The sequence below is a fragment of the Corapipo altera genome, unplaced genomic scaffold, assembly GCF_003945725.1.
Source record: "Corapipo altera isolate COAL_440 unplaced genomic scaffold, ASM394572v1 52b, whole genome shotgun sequence".
Lineage (NCBI taxonomy): Eukaryota > Metazoa > Chordata > Aves > Passeriformes > Pipridae > Corapipo > Corapipo altera.
The window spans coordinates 1,152,460-1,170,624 of record NW_020884922.1 but is presented as its reverse complement, the minus strand read 5'-3'; the positions used below and the strand labels follow the sequence as shown (position 1 = coordinate 1,170,624).

At 38.6% G+C, this 18,165-nt stretch overlaps 1 protein-coding gene across 3 annotated transcripts in view; it reads right to left on the bottom strand.

The window, feature by feature from the left end:
- Positions 1-18,165, bottom strand: part of MATN2 (matrilin 2) — a 68,997-nt gene that overhangs the window by 50,356 nt on the left and 476 nt on the right. For all 3 annotated transcript variants that reach the window (XM_027657020.1, XM_027657018.1, XM_027657019.1), the window contains exon 2: positions 9,076-9,237. In XM_027657020.1, the coding sequence (XP_027512821.1) occupies positions 9,076-9,223 (148 nt within the window). In that variant the 5' untranslated portion in view covers positions 9,224-9,237. The remainder of the gene's footprint in view (positions 1-9,075; positions 9,238-18,165) is intronic.

The following is an 18,165-nucleotide window of genomic DNA, read 5'->3' as shown; positions in this document are numbered from 1 at the left end:
TAGAGTGGCTGTATGCAAGATGCCTACTGGGAATAATCCCCTGCAGGGATTATTCGCTGTAGCCTCTGAACCATGCATGGGGACTGCTTGGGGTTGATAGTCAGTGTAGGCCAGAGACACTTAGCAGCAAGAATGATGGTGGAGTTCCAATGTCCAAGAAGTTCTCAGCACTGTTTAATTTCCGCAAACATTTCCATTTGGGGATACTCAAACAACACATTCAAAGGACCCGAACGTTAAATGGTGGTTTTTCACAAGATTTTGCAAGCTCACTCTATTGAAAACACTGCTTGTCTAAAAATGAGTTAGTTATTTTCTGTTATTGTCCTACATCTTTATGACTCCTAAATACTTTTTTTTTTAATCTGGATATTACTTATTTGATTATGTAGGTTTTTATCCTAATAGATGAGAATGGATAAACATTAAAGGCTATTGTTGTATGCAAAGCTAGAGGAGATTAGTTCAATTTGGTAAACACTACAGCAAAATTAAAACATTGAAAAAGTGATTTATAACAAGTTAATATTATCTCCAGGAAGATGTTTGCCATAGAGCAAGACAATTTAAGCAAAAAGAAAGGATTACATCAGTTAAGAAAAAACGAGATCATAGAAAAATTATTGCTTTAATGGCAATTTTAAGATTTTGTGTTTCTTAGCTCACCCCACAGTTATGTATATACAAAAAATTACATGTCCTCTGACACTGCCAGTAGTAACACCAGGTTCATTTTTAGATTTTATCTTTGACTAACAGAGCAAGTCTTCACTCAGAATTAAATAGAGGATAAAACTATTCTATTAGCAAACTACACAACTTTTTCCTAAATTTATCTTCTTTCTCTGTCATTTTATTATTTCATTTTCCCTCTAGCCTTCAACCTTACTTGCCTATTTTCTCTTTACAACTTCTTTCTTTATAAATCTCTGTATAACTCCTACCAAATCTGTTTCAAAATATATGAACTTGCTGGGTGTCAAATATTTTTTCTTGAAGTCCACAATTCTGATTTTCCCTAGCTAAATATCCAGCCAGAAAGATTGTGTTTGACAGGTTCTCACATATTTCCAAATTATTTATTAGTTCATCAAGAAGGTTTAATCTTTATCATACAATCATACAAATAAGGAATACTCAAATTTCCAATTAATTCATAAATATAGCAAGTACAAAACACTTTGGAAAACACATTTTGTAATTGTTGCAAAGCATAAATGAAGAAGAGCAATAATTCCAAGTACTTCTTGTCTCTAGTGAGACATTTTGAGCAAGTTAGCTTCCACTCTTTTCGTTTTCTTCTCATTTTAATTCAAAGAAGGACAAAGTATGATATGGTGCATTTCAGATATGACCAATACCTAGTTCCCGAAGAGAACATTAGAAACTGCTCAGTACCCCTGTCCTAGCACACATATGTGCTGCACTTGGTTCTGCAGGTGACTCCACCTCTTGCCAGCTCTGAGACAAGCCTTGGATCCAAGACCTGCCCCTCTAGACCCTGGCCCCATCCTTTCTCTGAGCCTTTCCCCAAATACACAGACCTATGGCCCTAACCCAAACATTCATTATGAGTTTGGCAGCTCACTCATTCTTCCTTACAAATTTCTTCATCTGGGAACAATCTCTAAATGGAACACAGCCTCCAGACATTTCTTTATTGCCTTTGACAAAATCTCTTCTGAACTTCCAACATTTCTGGGAGAACTGTACAGCAGGAGGCTCTTGTCCAGAGATTTCCATTTCCTTCTACATGCAAATGCTTCATTATTAGTCACCGCAGGAGGGTCCACTACTTTGTTCTCATTTCACCTCACTATTTCTATTCCTTCCATGTCATGCTTTTCAAAATAACAAGCTCATTATTAACATTAAGTCTCTCTAATTCCAGAGTCCCAAAACTGACTCCTAGTACTTTTCCATTTCTTTACCAACACTGGTGCTGACTCTGGCATGAAACCAAAGCATGGTGTAGGGATACTCTCAAGTTGCTTAGAGCTCTTTTTGCATATTTCAGCTGTTCTGAGATGGAAACTGCTGGGTTTCCTAACAGGAGCCAAACCTGCTTTCATGGTCATGAGGACCAGGGAACAGGTTGTTTCCCTTGCAGGCAGGGGAACACCTGGACAGAGGGAAAAGGAATACTGATATCCCCATGCACTGGCAGCATCAACATCGACCCACTGCTTCCTGACAGAAACAAATATTATGTGCTCTGAGCTAAGGATAGCTTACACCCATGAGAGAGGAGGAATTCATTTTCTGAGCCATGGTGAAGAAACCTCATGGCACACACAGTTAATGCTACTTTTCATCCAGTTCCCACAGGCAGCCTGAAGGCACTTACTCTGATTGAGACTTGTCTTTTCCTGCAGTCAGCTGTAAAACATCAAATCACAACCAACACAAAAAAGGTGATTATATGGGAGGTGGTGATCTTTGTATTTTCCACCTTGAAGATCTTAAACTCCTATCTTGCCTGAGCTACTTGGGGTGTTGTCGGAAGGACACAGATATTATTAGAGAAGGAACAGATACAGAAAGTGAACAATTGTTAGTAACAGCACGGAAAATCTAGAGAAAAAATGTGACCTTATTGAGTTAGTGCTGTCCTGCTTTCCGGATATTAGCTTAATGTTTTAAAAATTCCTATCCATACTTTTTTTTAAAGTCGCCCATGCCTTTGTTTATGGGGAAAGCTGTTAGCAACCTCAACATTACTCACTGATCAGCTGACCTGCAACCACATATTTCTATCCATTGGTAACGGTCTAAGTATTAGACTCTTTTCCAGGACAAACTCAGAAACACCACAATGGGATACTGCTGTGTACTATTTCCCACTGTCCCCCAAAACATGGGACGTCAGGTCCACTGGCAAAGCAGTAGTTCTACCACTTCAGCAGCACTTCAAAAAATAGATGGTGTCTTCAAGCTTCCAAAGCAATTTAAATGTTGTCTTCATTCACAATAATGTCTGATTATCCACTCATACCTACAAAATGAGATGTTCCTTAAGTTAGGCAAATGCTGTTTCCAGGATTTTCAAGTTAATTTTGCACATATGTGCTTTTTTTAAGTAAGAAGCTAAAGTGCTCACAATGAAGTCAAAAACTTCTGAAGATCAGTGTTCTTTCTTTTGGCCTGATATTTTTTCAAGACAAAATACACAAAGGAAGCTTTGAGCTCCTTGAGAACATACACATAACAACAGTTTGTAATTTTACTAACTGAATTATCATCAAGGCAAACTCTTTTTCAAACAGAAATGGCATTTCACAGTAATTTGTGGGGGTTGTAACAAACAAATTCAGAAATACAAAGATCATTTGCTGTTTAGTTCATGACTCATTTTTTTCTGTAGCAGTAGATATTCTTTCTTCCTGTGGAAAAATTACAAATCACTTTCGGAAAAAAAAAGGAAAAGGAAAAAAGGGAAAAAGGGGGGCAAATGTAAAAGAATAAGAAAACAAAGGAGAGAGGAGGAAAGAGGGGAAAACACTACTACTGAAATACCCTTCAGGTGGCTTAAAAGTGAATGTTGTCTTGATACATTACTTGGAAATTAATAATGAATACTAAATAAAAGAGTTGGCAAGCATAATGGTGTTCTGTGGTTAAAAATTGCTAACACAGACCAAAATTCAAATGTTCTGATCTCCATGATAATTGGCTGCAGATGAGCATTAGGACACAAATCCCTGGGGTCTGTCATGGTCCCAGCTAGCCCTCATGGCTCATTAGTTGGGCCTCTTTAAGGAGTAACAGCTGCTGCAGGGAACAATTGGCTGAGCAGGGATATGATTGCTCAGACTTCGCCTTCTCAGACTCCAGGACCTCTGTTAGGGGCTGGGGAGGCATAGCCTCGGCACAAACCAGGCTACCAAACCTCAAAGCCACAGAGACAGGATGTCCTACTGTGCACAAACCCCAGAAATCTGAAAGAGCAGCTACTGTGGGGGAGACTCCAACAACTGAGAAATTAAGATGAAAGTTGAAGTTTCAAGTGTTGATATAAAGTCTCTGGGAATCCTCTCAGCTATTGAAAACAAGCACTACTGGGAAGCCAAACACACCATTGTTAATATTGTCTTGAGGCATAAAGGTTGTAATACACACCTACACATCTCAGAAGGAAGAAACAAGTGATTTCACAGACTGTAAAATGCTTTGCTTGCTCTCTTTCCAAATAGAACAGGTTTCTATCTATATGGCAATTTTATGTTTAATTATAGAACTGATATATTGTATCCTCATAAAAGTTGGGTTAGGATTGTGCTTATACTTTTACAATTCAAAAGATGTAATTGACAACTTCTTCCTTCCTTTACCTACTGCCTTGAATAGTTTTCATCTCCCCCAGTATTACACCAGTATAGAATGTCAAACACATTATGTACTTATTGGGACACAATTCTGACTTTAATTGCAATACAGACTTCAGTTACAACAATTCTACTTAACATGTCTGAGGACAAAAAACTTGGCAGGGCTGCATTTATGCGAAGAAATAACACACAGACACATATGTTGAGGCTGTGAACGAGTTTCTTACAGGAGTTACCAACTCATGTTGGGTCAACAGTCCACAGTAGCAGGATTTAGAGATCTCTAGCCAGCTCTTAGTACATAAATGTGCAACAAATTCAGCCAAAACTAAACAAGAATCTTATCTGCACTCCACAGAAGCATCAGGGGTTGGACTCACTTTTGTCATGTATTTTCCCCTCTGATTTGCTGCTAAAATAACTAAGAATGGTTAAACTGATGAAGATACATTCACTCAAGTTTAAGAACTGGGTTCGATATAAGAATGGTTCGAATAATTTTAAGTGACTGCAGCAAGTGATTTACAAATTTAGTGAGTACTCTATGTACTTCATTTTACTTCCCTTCAGATTATTAGAGGAATAACATACATACAACCAAAAGATAAATCATGGTATATTTGCCAAATATAATTTAACACAGACAGGGACATTCATGTTAAGCAGCAACTTCCACTGAACAAGAGCCAAGTACATATCTTTCTTGGCTTCTTTCCCCTCTATTTTAATTTTGTGCAATGTCAGTTAATCTCTTGTAGTTTCTTCTGGTATCATGTAGTATCTAAAGAAATGCCCCTCCAAATTAGTTTTTCTCCTCACATAAATAGCTATTTTCAACAGGTTTTATATTGCTAAAGAACAGAAAGAATGTTATTGCTTAGAATAGTATTCTACTACTTATTCAATTATTTCCATGCATCCATTACAAACCTCTCCATAGAAATATGTCCCTGTGAAATGAAATACATGTCAGTTTACAAGAACAGAGTTCATCAAGAAAAAAACCCAAACTCAAAAACTTGTGTTTTTTTTCCACAATGATGAAATTTTGCTTTGCTTGTTTTATAATAAATGATTAAGACGCAGTAGATCCTAAGTCCCAAATCCGCTTCAGCAAAAAAGCCCATAACATTAAACATGAAAGAAGTGCTCCATCTTGCAAGTGCTGAATACACGTTGCTTCTGAACATGGAACCTGCTGTGCTGTGGACTTCTGACTGTGGCCTTGAAAACACAGTATGGAAATTGCCACTGTGGACAACTGACTCAGCTCCTCCTCAGTCTGTTTAAGTGCAGAAGTCCATTTCATTGTATCTGAAGGTAATCAGCTAATGTAGCTTACATGATTTTATCCTTTTAACTGTGTAGCAAATATATTACTGCTTTTCTTTAGTATCCAAAAAGCAATGCTAAGCTGGCAAACTGTGTTTTCAGCCATCTCTGCGTAATCTAACAAAGCAGCTGTGCTCAACAGGAACAATGATTTTGTCTGAGAACTAGGTAAAAACTCCTCAGAGCTCTCTCAAAGTCTTTAAAAGAGAAGATTCTAAAACAAACAATTTCCTTTAATGAATCAGGATAAGGTCAAAGATCCAAAGTAGGGACAAAATTACTGATAAGGGGAAAGAGAAGGCAAAAGTAAGTACATATGTCATGTAAGGGTAGAGGTGACTGCCCTCTGCTACAGGAAAGACAAATGGACTATCCAATTTCTTTCTGTTGTTCCACAAGATCTTACACAACTATGGAAATAATCCTTTAAAACATACGTTACCATACACCTACTTAAAACAGTATCTTCCAGCAATCTAATACAAATTCTTTTACTACTTGAAATACGTGTATATTTTCTAATATGCATATCTAATATGCTGCAAGAAAGATTTAAGAAAATGTTAAAAAATCAATTAACTTGGCACAATTGACAAGTTTTTAATACTTGGAAGTCTGATTCAGTGTTTAAAGAAAGAAAAACCTGCAAAGCAGTTTGGCTTTCAAGGGCCACATAGAGAGACTTCCAAAAAATTGATGTTCAATTGATCTTTGTACAAATATTACAGATCTTTAATGGAAATTGTTAGCTATAGCAAAAATAGTTTTATACAACAACAAGCAAGGCAAAGATCTGCCAGATTAAAACAACACATGCTGAAATTTAGTTGCAAGACTGAGGATAAGAAAAAAATATGTCTTTTCACACAGTTTTTCATTCTTTCTGAAGCATTTGTTGAAATGTATAGGCTATTAGCCCTAATGCAACAATTAAAAAATCTAAGAAGCATGGCTGATGAAAAATTAAATCCTCCTAAAGCTGGATTTTTCATCCATTCCATTTTGCTTATTTATCTTGTCAGCTTCCTGGAGCAAGGACTTTTACTTCTGCCCATGGACAGTACTGGTATTTTACCAGTAAATAGTTAGAACAGCAGTACACTTTTGTTTTAAAAATTGGTGAAAGAAAAAAGGAATAAAATTATTTTAATACTACTATACTTACATAGCATAATCCTTCATTTTAGTCCTATAAACTTTTTAGACTGAAAAAAAGAGACATCTACCAAAAAAACCCTCAACTCCCAAACTAAACTTGCATTACTTTTCCAGATACCTGTTGGTTCTTTGCAGCTATATTGCTCCCTTTTGCCTGCCAACCAAGTCTTTTCACTACAGCAGCAATTGTCATCACCACTAGTACTTATAAAATGCATATTATATAGAATGCGACAACTTCTAATCCTGGCTAAATTGCTGGAATTCTGGAATGATTTTATTAAGTCTATTGACTTGATGTCACTGAGATCATGCTTTAGCCCCGTTTTTTTTCATGTCATTTAAGGAACACTACAGCTTTCCAGCAGAGTGGCATGCATTTTACATATTCTGTTCTTCACAGAGAAGAACATTTTTACCATGTCCCTGTTTCTACACATGGTTAAATCTGAAGTAGGTGACCTAATTTACTGAAACAGAATCCAAGGCCCAAGGGTCTGACTCCAAACTGCCACGTACTTTTATGGGCTGGATCAGAGAATGTCCAAAGTTTCTTGCATCATTTAATGTCTTGAAAAGGTTCTTTTAGCCACAGCTGCCAGAACTGTTTGCATCCTTCACATGCCAAACTGAGTAGGGATCCAGAAGTTTCCAAATGCAGGGACCAGAAATGTCTTGACTTTTGAAAGGAGAAATAAATAATTTAATCTATACATTTTGATTTACATTGAGTGCTAATCCTTTTCATATATTTTCCACTATTTAAAATATGAAAAAGAGGCTATAAAATCAATTTAAAAAACAAGGGGAAAAAGGTAAGCTGAGAAATGGGACACCTTCACTTTCTTCACATAACATCTTCCCTTTGCACTCATTTTCTAGAGAGGTGGGTAGTTTTATTTCTTAAAGTAATAAGCTCAGGGTATTTGCTGGGAACCATAAAATATTCAGGAAGAGCTGCTATATAATCATATCTAGAAAGTTTTAGATTCTTAATAAGTAAGGTGTAAGTGTGAGTATTTATCTTTGCTGTTCTATATCCACATTTTTTGGTCAGCTGAATCTCCAGACCTGTGGCTTCCAGTCAGCAGTTGCAGAACCCCAAGTGTTTCAAGACTGCATCTATTAGTTTTGAGAAAGATGAATAAGAAATGGAAATCTGTTGTCATTTGTTTTAAATTTGTGCTATAGGAATTGAAAACCAATACTTTAAAGTTAACAGATTATGAATGGTACTTTATGGAATTTTACATGATTTAAAGGACTGCATTTTGTCTGGAGAAGAGTTTCACTGATAAAACTTGGTGCTCCCAAGCTCTGTCACCCATTCTCCCAAGTTCTGGCTTGCTTTCCTCTTCTTTCTTCCCAGTATTATCTTCTGCAGAACATTTCACATTCCTCATGTTCACCTAGGTTAGGTCATCTTTATGGAGAGGCATCTCCCAGTGGCTGGAGAGAGGTATCTGATTAGATCTACTGTTGATGTGAATCATTAATCCCTAATGATAGGCTGTGTTCAGACCTCATTCATGCTGTGTTTTCATAATCTGACAATTACTTTAAACAAAGAACAAAAGAAAGTTATTCTAAGTCCCAAACTGTTAGGACAGGAAAAAGCTGACCAGCAGACTGTTTGATAACATATAGGTGATGATCAACAAGAGAGAGACGAACCTTATATTTTAGAATATGGCAGCCACAAGCTAAAACTGATAGATTCTGTCTTCAGATTTTTGGCAAAAGATGAAAAATGTGCTGCTCATTGTAAATAAAATAAATCTGACCAAATGAATGTATGAGCATGTAATTAGCAATGTAACGAAAAGCCTCATTTCACCAGCCACAGATTTCCATTCAATCATCTTTACACACATCACATACATATAGAGAGCTAAAACTTTCTGGCATGGTAAAAGGCGTATTTGACAGAACCTCCATGAACCAACACGTATGTTCTCTAAACACTGAAAATACGCTGTTGTTTTTTTTTTTTAATAGGCCAACAGTCCTGTAGCAAATATTTATTTCATACCGCTTACATAAAGTAAATCTAGTACCCCAAAAGTAAACACCTTCTTTCAACAGCTGCTAACTTGTCAACAAATTTTATCATATTCCTGCTGGCAAATGAAAATCTCCTTTTTATTATAAACTAATTCAGCCAAGGTTTGGCCAGCTGCTTATGCCTTTTATCATTTGTATTTGAGATAGCTTTTGGTAGTGGAGTTTTGGGGGTTTTTGTGTGTGTGTAACTTACCTAGTAGAGATTGTGTGTTAATATCCCTTCTTCGAGTGAAATGTCTTCCAGGGAGATCTTTTGCCATGACAGTGGAAAGCAGAGTGTGTGCAAATAGCAGAAAGAAGCATGCAACCATTTTCTTCATCTTCAAGAAGCAGAGGGACATTCAAGGATGTGAAACTGCAACAGAGGAGAGAAGGGGATAAGCTCTTCAATTACATAAAAAGATATACTTAGCCTTGTCAACCACCCAGCAGCATTGCTTTGCTTCCATCACATACAAATATGCAGAATAGTCATGGAATAATACCTATAACCTCAAGAAATAAGATCTACATACTAAAGCAGTTGGCAGTCCCTGCACAGCATTTATAAGTGTTGTTAGTTGAAGTTCATATTCAACATCTACAACCATTCATAGTAATCAAGTATTTTTAAAGCAAGAAAAGGAACTTTGTTTCAGTCAGCCTGACAGCATAAATGGGTTTGAGTGGGACACAAATATATTTTTGTTATTCCATTCAGCACTTCATTGCATTTTTTTCAGAAGTTTAATGATTCTTGTAGTCTGAGGCATTCTTGCTTCAGAAAATCTTGGAGAATTAAAATAGAGAGAAGAAAATATATTTCAGAAACAGCAACTATAAATGTGAACTGGTGACAGCTCATGCCTCCTTTTCAGAAGACAGTCCATGGTTGCTAACATGGATGAATCAATCTCGTTTACTGGACTAGACTCCTAAGGATTGGCAAGGAGCTTGCCATAGGTTCTGGAAAAGTTTTGTCATACAGAAGAACAAATTGACAAGTAAAATCCCCACACTAAGAGATTATTCCTGATCAGGATCTTGTTAATCCACCATAAAAAGCCATGGCTGAGTCTGCCCACAACAGAAAGCAAAAACTGACATGCTAGAGGCTCATTTTCTGGCTATGTTCCCTGTTGATGGTTTCCTCAGAAGGAGATTCCTTCTACCTTCACCCGAAACTTTATTGTTGTATTCGTGAAGACAGCATCCCACATGAGCTAGATTCAGCCTTGGAACTGCTGATGCGATGAAGCTTAGTCAAGAGCTCCCCTAGGTGTGCAAGAGATGGATAAAACTACCCACTTTCACAACACAGAACTGTTCTAGCTGAAACTGAGTGTAACTTTTTAAGCAGTAACAGTATTTCTTAGTGAAGTAAATAAGATGCTGAAAACAATTTTAACAGGGTCCTAAACCTGACAAGCAGATATGTAACAGAAGGCAACTAAGTGCTCCACTTCAGAAAAATAATTTCTTTTCTTTCCCACTATGGCAGAAAAGAAAATACTGGCAGAAAAGAAAATACTGATTAAATATTTTCTCTCTAATAAAGGTATTTTGTACATCATTCTTCACTCTGTCCCACACAACCATTACATATTAATGTATTTTTCTGACTATCGATCTATTTTTCCTTTTGTGTATCCTACTCAGCCACCACAAATGCAAACACAATGTTCTGGTATAAATGCCAGAGAATAAAATGAGACTTTGCACTCAAAATGCCCAGCCTTGCTTCAATGTTTAATATTGTCCAGTAACACCCAATATATGATTTAAGGACATTCAGACTAGGAAAGAGATGTAAATACCTGGTGCTTGTAAAAAAGGCCAAAAAAAAAAAATTAAATATTTGGAGCCCTAGGAGCATGGACACCAGGATGGTATTATTAGTAGAGTTTTTACAGTGTTCTAGTCAGAAACAGATGGACACCAGAAACAGTACACACCACTGGAAATGGGACTAAATTTTGCTGGAGGCAACAGCTGCTACTGATGGAGACTACCAACAAAATCTTCTTGCAGGTCATCTCCTCACTTCTCAGAATATCAACACACATGGGGCTGTACAAGAGGGTCTCCTCTCACTCCAGCCTGTCCCTTCAGCACATGAGGCAAATGGACCTCAAGGATACATGCCAGTTCTAGCACCAGTGTTTTAGAAACACCAAAACCATGCTCAGAGAGCTAAGGAGCATAGAGAAATATGTTCCTTTCAAGGCTGTCACAGGAACCCAGCATGAACAGATTGTTTAAGTGGGCTATCTGGCTACTACCTAGTTATCAGTGGCCTAACTCATCCCTCCTTTCTATCCAGCCTAAACAGCTGTGAAGATGGCACTAAACTCTAAGTAAAGCCATTTGGCCTGTTCCTGGTGGCATGTTAATGATAACGTGGCAGGAGAGCCTTCACAACATGCTGCTGAACCAGTAACAGTACGTCAAAGGAAATGGTGATAAAGAAGTGTCTCAGGACAGTCCCACCTCAAACTAAACCCTCTTACATTCTGTCACTTAACATACTTTATACCTATGTAGCAATTTTTGATATTGGGTCACAGTTTCAAATTCACCAGGCTCACAACTGTCCACAAGCAACTTCAGAAATAAAAGAAAAGGTGTTTGTTTGCTGTGATTTGAAGTGTTTGAATTCTGTTAGGAAAATGTATATATAGCATGCAAATATCATATTAGCTGACCATATAAATCAAAATGCCTACATAATCATTCATTAGCTGTTGTTGAATTCTGAAATACATTAAAGCAGTAAATTTTCAATTTTGTGTGATTTTTACCAGTCCCTTTAAAAAGTAAGGCTGGGTGTACTAAAGAAACAGAACCACTGAATAACATACTGTTCAATAGTATTTAATTCTGATTCAGAAATGTTAGATCCTTAGATCTCATTATCTTTACCAGTCTGATAATCAGAAAATAAATCTACTAACAGTTCCACCAAAAAAGATCCAATTCTTGCTAAAAAACATCCATTATGAACACACTCCTACCCTCACAGTGTTCTAAAATACTGTGATTAGAGAAAGCGATGCTTAACAGAGAAGAACTTCAGTTGCCTCATCTTTAAAAAGAATTATATATAATCTAAAATAAAAATTAAAATTAAATTTCATCCATTTTCCATAAGAAGAAAAAAACCAAACAAGCCCAAGTTTCCAAAGCAAAGGCTTTGGATAAAATACAAATGTGATAAAATACACTGATACCACTGATCCAAGCCTCTCACCCTTTCATCCACACTGAAATCTTCCGTGCTGCTTTCCTGAGGTGATGACAGCCTGAACCTGTGTACTTTGTTCCACTTCCAGGTACATATTTGTGTCCAGTGCTGCTCGCATTTTTATGTGACCAGTTTGTATTGTGGTTGCATGGCTGCTCCACACACAGTCCTGTCATGGTTCTCTGTTTATCTTCTGGGTCTTCTGCAAGGTTCCCTGTCTTCACTGGAGAATACAGATGGTGGTTGCTGCACCACATTTGGTATTTAACACCTCATTTCCCAGCAGGCTAAGCCAGGCTGCTGGCACAGCCCTCTGTAGCTTCACACTACTGGCTAACCCTTGCATTACCAGCTGAGAACACCCTCCCAAAGTACCAAACTTACAAGTCGTATTTTTGTGGCTACCTGAGGAATATCTTTGAAGCACTTTGATTCCAGCTGTCACACCAGGAGGATTCAGCATTATACCATCAGGAACCAACTCCCTTGGGTAGACCCAAGACCAAGTCACTATAAGACAAACATTCTGAACGCCTCTAAATAAAAAAGACTGCAAGAGGAGGTGTGGCAATCCATGGGGCCTTAAGAGGTTGAGCACAGATGCACCATCTTCCACTGCTCCACTCTTTTACCCACGGTGACAGGAAGAAGAGGGTCCCATGCAGGGCTTTCACAGCAACTTTGGAGTAGCTGCTGTGCTGGACACGTGAAGAAGCTCCTAACACAGAACAGACAACTGCTGCTCACAGAGATACAATCTGGTGAGGGCTGCTTGCCATATCTGCAGCTGTCTTCTTGAAGAAGTTTGGAATAAAGGAGGAGATTCTCCTAGAAGGTGGCAAGTAAATAGACAGGCTCTCTGTTCTTTTCAGGCTTCCCTTGCTCCCTAACCAGCTGCTAGTCAAGAGCTGAATATTGCCATGCTGTTTTCTTATCAATTTTACCTGTGCTTGCTTATCCATATACCCTTGCATCAGGGTAATTTTTCTGATGTGCTGTTACGGATTTTCAACTTTCATGAACTACAGTGTAAGAAGACTGAAAAATAAAATTGGGACTTCATCTTTAAAATACCTATTTCCTTTGTTGGACAGTAGTGAAACAACACAAGCCCATTTCTACACTTTCAAGTATCTTCCTGTGGAATTCTCCTCCTAAGGGGTTGATAGCTGTTTTGGACAGAGACACTACTGAATATTCAGTGTGGTGATAAAACAACGACCTTCTCCACTGCATGGTGTAGGTTATTAATATTTGTCCTCTTCAATGTGATAACTCTTACATAATATCAAGGGAGAAGAGATGATTTGTGGCTCATGCTGAAGGCAGTGTCCTTCCATCTCTTACACCATTTCAGGAAAACTACTTTTACAGAAAATCAGTAAACCCTCCCAGTGGCCTGAAAGACCACCTTTTTTCACTCAGGTACCTTAAAATTGTACCTGTGTTTGCTGAGCAGAAAGAAATTGGAAAACTAGGGTAGTAATATGTTTCAGCTCATGCTTCCTGCTCCTCTGGGTGGTCTCCCTCCCCGTCTTGCAGTACAAGTTCCCCTCCAAGGCTAAAGCAGAACATGAACTCCCCAAACCCCTACCTCTCCACTTTCCTAGCTGCCACCAAAACTGGCATAATGCACAGAAGGGGAAGTTCTCAGCAGTTACAAGGAATATCAACACCTTTAGTATCTGCAAATAGTATCCCCTCTCTTGAATCCTACACAAATTATCCTCATAGGTGGAAGTGAAAGGGAAGTGTCAAAAAAAGCACCAGAGACAGCAGTTATTACCACTGCAGAAGCTGCCTTCAGCTTTTCTTGTTTCATAGTTAAGAGACAGCCATTTACTTTCATTAAGGTGCCAGCAGATCTAACTTCAGCAGTTTTAAGTTATAAAGAACACAAGTGCATAGAAGAGAAACCATTTTGACGTTCTTTCAGCCCTCTTTATTATCTACCCATTTCTAAGATAACAGAAAACTGGTCAAATACGAAGCTTTTACTGAAGTCAGAGGAACTACAAGCGATCCATATAAGCCAATAAAATCACTGTCTGTGTCCCCAAGTTAGCAAGCACAGCGAGCTACTTGGAAAAAAACACAAGCTCTTATTACATCAAAGCCACAAAATACTTCATTCTCAATCCCATCATCTCAGAAATAAAGGACTGCAGGCACTGTAAAGCCCTGTTAACTATCAGTTACATGTTCCAAGATACTTCACTATCCACAAGCCAGCACATGCATTACTAGTTCATTACTTAACAAAATCACTCTGTGTGGCACAGGCATCAGGACGTAGAGTATTAATAATTTCCTCTGTCTTTCTGGACCAGTTGCTGACACAGGTATTTTCTAGTTCTGAATAATAGCTACAGAGCCCAACAGAGTCCAACATCATATGACATCTGTCCCTAGCCATGCAGGTTTTTGTGGGAGCAGGGGGCCACAATCAGGAGGATGATATTTAGCACATCAGAAAGAAGCACCATCTTGCCTTCATCCTTACAGAGGAGCAGTCTACTGTCACTCTGTTCCCTCAAGTGATGGACTGGATTTTCTGTGACTCCTTGCTGCACAAGGAGGGCTTCACTAGGCTCAGCAGCACAGGACAAGCAGACCTACTCTAAATCATGGCTGTCAACTTTATCTCACCAATACAGTTAAATCATGAAGAAGAAACCAGTTTGCAGGTGCTCTAAGCTTTTTAATTCCTCACCTGCTGCTCAACCCTGATGGCAGGCACTCTGTACACATGAAACCATGAATCTACCCACCACTGCACCATGTCCTGCAAAACAGCAGAGTAGTATTCACATGTTAACACATTCTTTACCTCTTTTTAGGGGGTTAACTTTGGCCATTCATGCCATCAGCAGTATCACATGAACCTGGGAAACTCATCATCTAAAAGTCAATTAGTAATTCTGGTATATTCTGAGACAGCCAATCCAAATGCAAACAGCTTTCATAGCAGCACAGCAAGCCACTACAATAATAAAAATAACTGTTGACTTGGCAACATCAGTGTTCAGACAGTACAAATAACCTGAATCTGCAGTGGATTTAGGATCATAAGTTGTGTACTCCAGTGCAAGAACACTGGGACAAATTCTTTGCACGGGTCCAGGAAGCTTCATGGCCACACATTGTTTTGTATCTGCAGAAGGGCACAATCATAGTATGTGATAGCAATTTGTCTGTTCCAGACGTGTCTGCATAGTGATGGGGACACTAATCTTTGTTCCCTATGCTTCCATATGGTCCTCCTCATCCAGCACGTATTCCTCCCTTGGCAACTAAAAGGATATTCCAGTGCTTTTTGTACTGAGAGATTCCCCCGCCTTGCATAGCAAGGGCTTCAGCTGAAACTCCATAAGTACCTAATCATTCCAGCTGTGGCTACAAAAGCCCACAAATGAGTTGTATCATGGACTAATAAAATCAAATGTGACAGTGGACTAAACTAACTTAGATTTTGAAACATCAAAGGGAAGACCTAAAATATATTACAGAGCAGTTCCTAGAAGGGGAGGTGAATCACATTTGGAAGTCAGACAAATATTCCCACAAACCCAGCACTGTATATGATACCCATATGCAGAGCATAGCTGAAGGTGCTACAGGATACAGGAGGACAACCACATTCTGGAAGCTGTCAGAAGAGTGTTAGGGATTGGGCAAGAACGGCTTGCCTATCCAAACACAGAGGTAGGATAAGCACACGTGTAGTGATGAGCACACACACAAAAACATACAGCATATCAGAAAAATCAGCATTAAATTTTATTGTGAAGTGTAAACATCATGGAAGAACTTTTATGCAATGGACTATTATCTAAAGGATTTAGAGTGTATGTAGTACATATATATGTAGTACATGTATAATATAATTTTCCGCATTTCTAAGGAAATGAAGAACGTTGAGGGATCTATTACTTAATTTTAAGCCATTCATCTAAATGACACATATAGCTCCTGATATCAGTGTTGCAAAGTGAATAACTACTAAATTATTTAGGTCAGAGAGGACCTCTGTAAGCCATCAGGTCCAGATGAGCTGAAGCTGACGACTATTTCAGTAATTTCAGAAACTCACCACATAAAAGTTAATGGTGGTGCTATTGAACAGTACACCCATAGTATGATTTACTCTGCATATTTTCCAGTGGTCAGACAGCAAGCTCTAGAAGTGAGAATTCTTATTTTATGACAGCATCAATCTCCATGTTATGATTTTCTTCAGTTGCCACTTGGACAATAGACCTTTTCATTATCTTGTTCTTTTGAGGAAGACTCATTTGCACTTTGTGGTACTCAATCTGATCTAGACATCAGAGTTTCCACTAAGTTCCCAGAAGAGTAGCATGGGAAAACTGAGAAACTTCACTTTTACCATGAAGAGTAGATACTTAAATTAACGCATATATTATATGACATATGATACATATGTGGGCTGCTTACGTTTGTCTCTGTGAACTACAGTCACAAACCATAATAGACTGTTAACTGCAAGAAGAAAGATTTTTAAAAAAAAGAAAAAAAGGACACGATAGTTCTGAAACTTATTTGCAAAGTCACACTGACTAGCACCAGTGTAAACCAATAATCTGAGGATTAAAACCACTCCATTCCAAATACTCTTTGCTCATAATGAAAACACTAACAATGTACACTGTATAAAATGAGTTTGTTAGTGATATCTACATTATAATTAAATAGTGTTTAGTTGTTTTACTCTCCTATGGAGATGGTTTATAAGGCAAAGGAGAGTATTTAGATCTGATTAGCTTTTCCCTAGTTTGCCTGGACTGACTAAAACATCTTTTACCATCACAGTTGGGTCCTTGGGACATAAGCACTAGAATGTGCATTGCTTGTGCACGAGAAATCCCAGTGAAGTCAATGGAAAGACTCACATAAAGTAATTAGGTGTGAATACTGAGTGCAAGGTAGAGGATCTTACCTGCAGCTTTGTGTAACAAAGTGCTGCATTTTCTGAAGACATAAAATAAATCAAATTTAATGTGATGAATATAGTTAAAATCACAGCGATATACAGTACATGAAGAAAAGTTTAGAAAATCTGCTGCTTGAAGCTGGCACATCAATATGAAAAGTGTAATACTCCAAAATCATTTTGTAAATTTTGTAGGATTTAATGGAAAAGCTATATGTGTATTTTATTAAGCTTTTGATTTAAGGAGAATTTTGGATGGAATACAGTTTAATAATTTCTTCTGAGGTAGTCAGCTGTCTAACAGAAGCACAGCTATTAACACGTGACACGGTACATCACCTTTTTAGATCTCAGTCAGGATCATTCGCCCTTTGAATGATGGTCCCAAAAGTAAACCCAAGCATTAAGGAAGTATTACATAAATCAGTAGGTTGCATTCTTCCATCTCAGTCAACACTCAACTACTGTTTAGCAGTGATAGAGGCCAGTCTGACACAGAAAGAACTGTTTTCCGAAACAGAAATATGTGGTCATTAAAGATGTTGCAATAATTTTTATCAGATTAATGAGTACCATCTAGGTTGGGTTTCCAGGGTAAGTATATTACACGAAACAAACTGCTCCCCATTCCTCTAATCTCCAGCACACGCGGTGCTCTTAGGAAGCCTGAGCAACTCCAGCCCTGCGTGTCAGAGGCGACAACTCCAGCAGAGAGCTGCCTGCGGGGTACCTGGCACGGGGATAAGCTGCATCCTGTCCTGCTGCGAGCTGGTAAAGACACCTGCAGGCTATTTACTCACTAACATGTTTCGGTAAAGTTCGGCTCTGATTCTGCACTGACTTTAAAAGAGAGTGAGATTTTATCCGATAGACTGCGGCATGCACGGGGAAGAGGGTAGACAGGGAGTTTGCTCAGACTCACGCAGTCTAAAGAAATGGAAACCTTCCTCCTGCGGCTGCAGCACGAGCAGCAAACCCACTCCAGCGGAACCCAGCAAGCGAACATCCCACCGAGACGCAGACGCCGCCGCGGCCCCTCGTCTCGGCCTCCCGTTCCTCACGGGGCCCCCGCCGCCCGCGGAGCCGTCCCCTGCCGCCCCCCACCC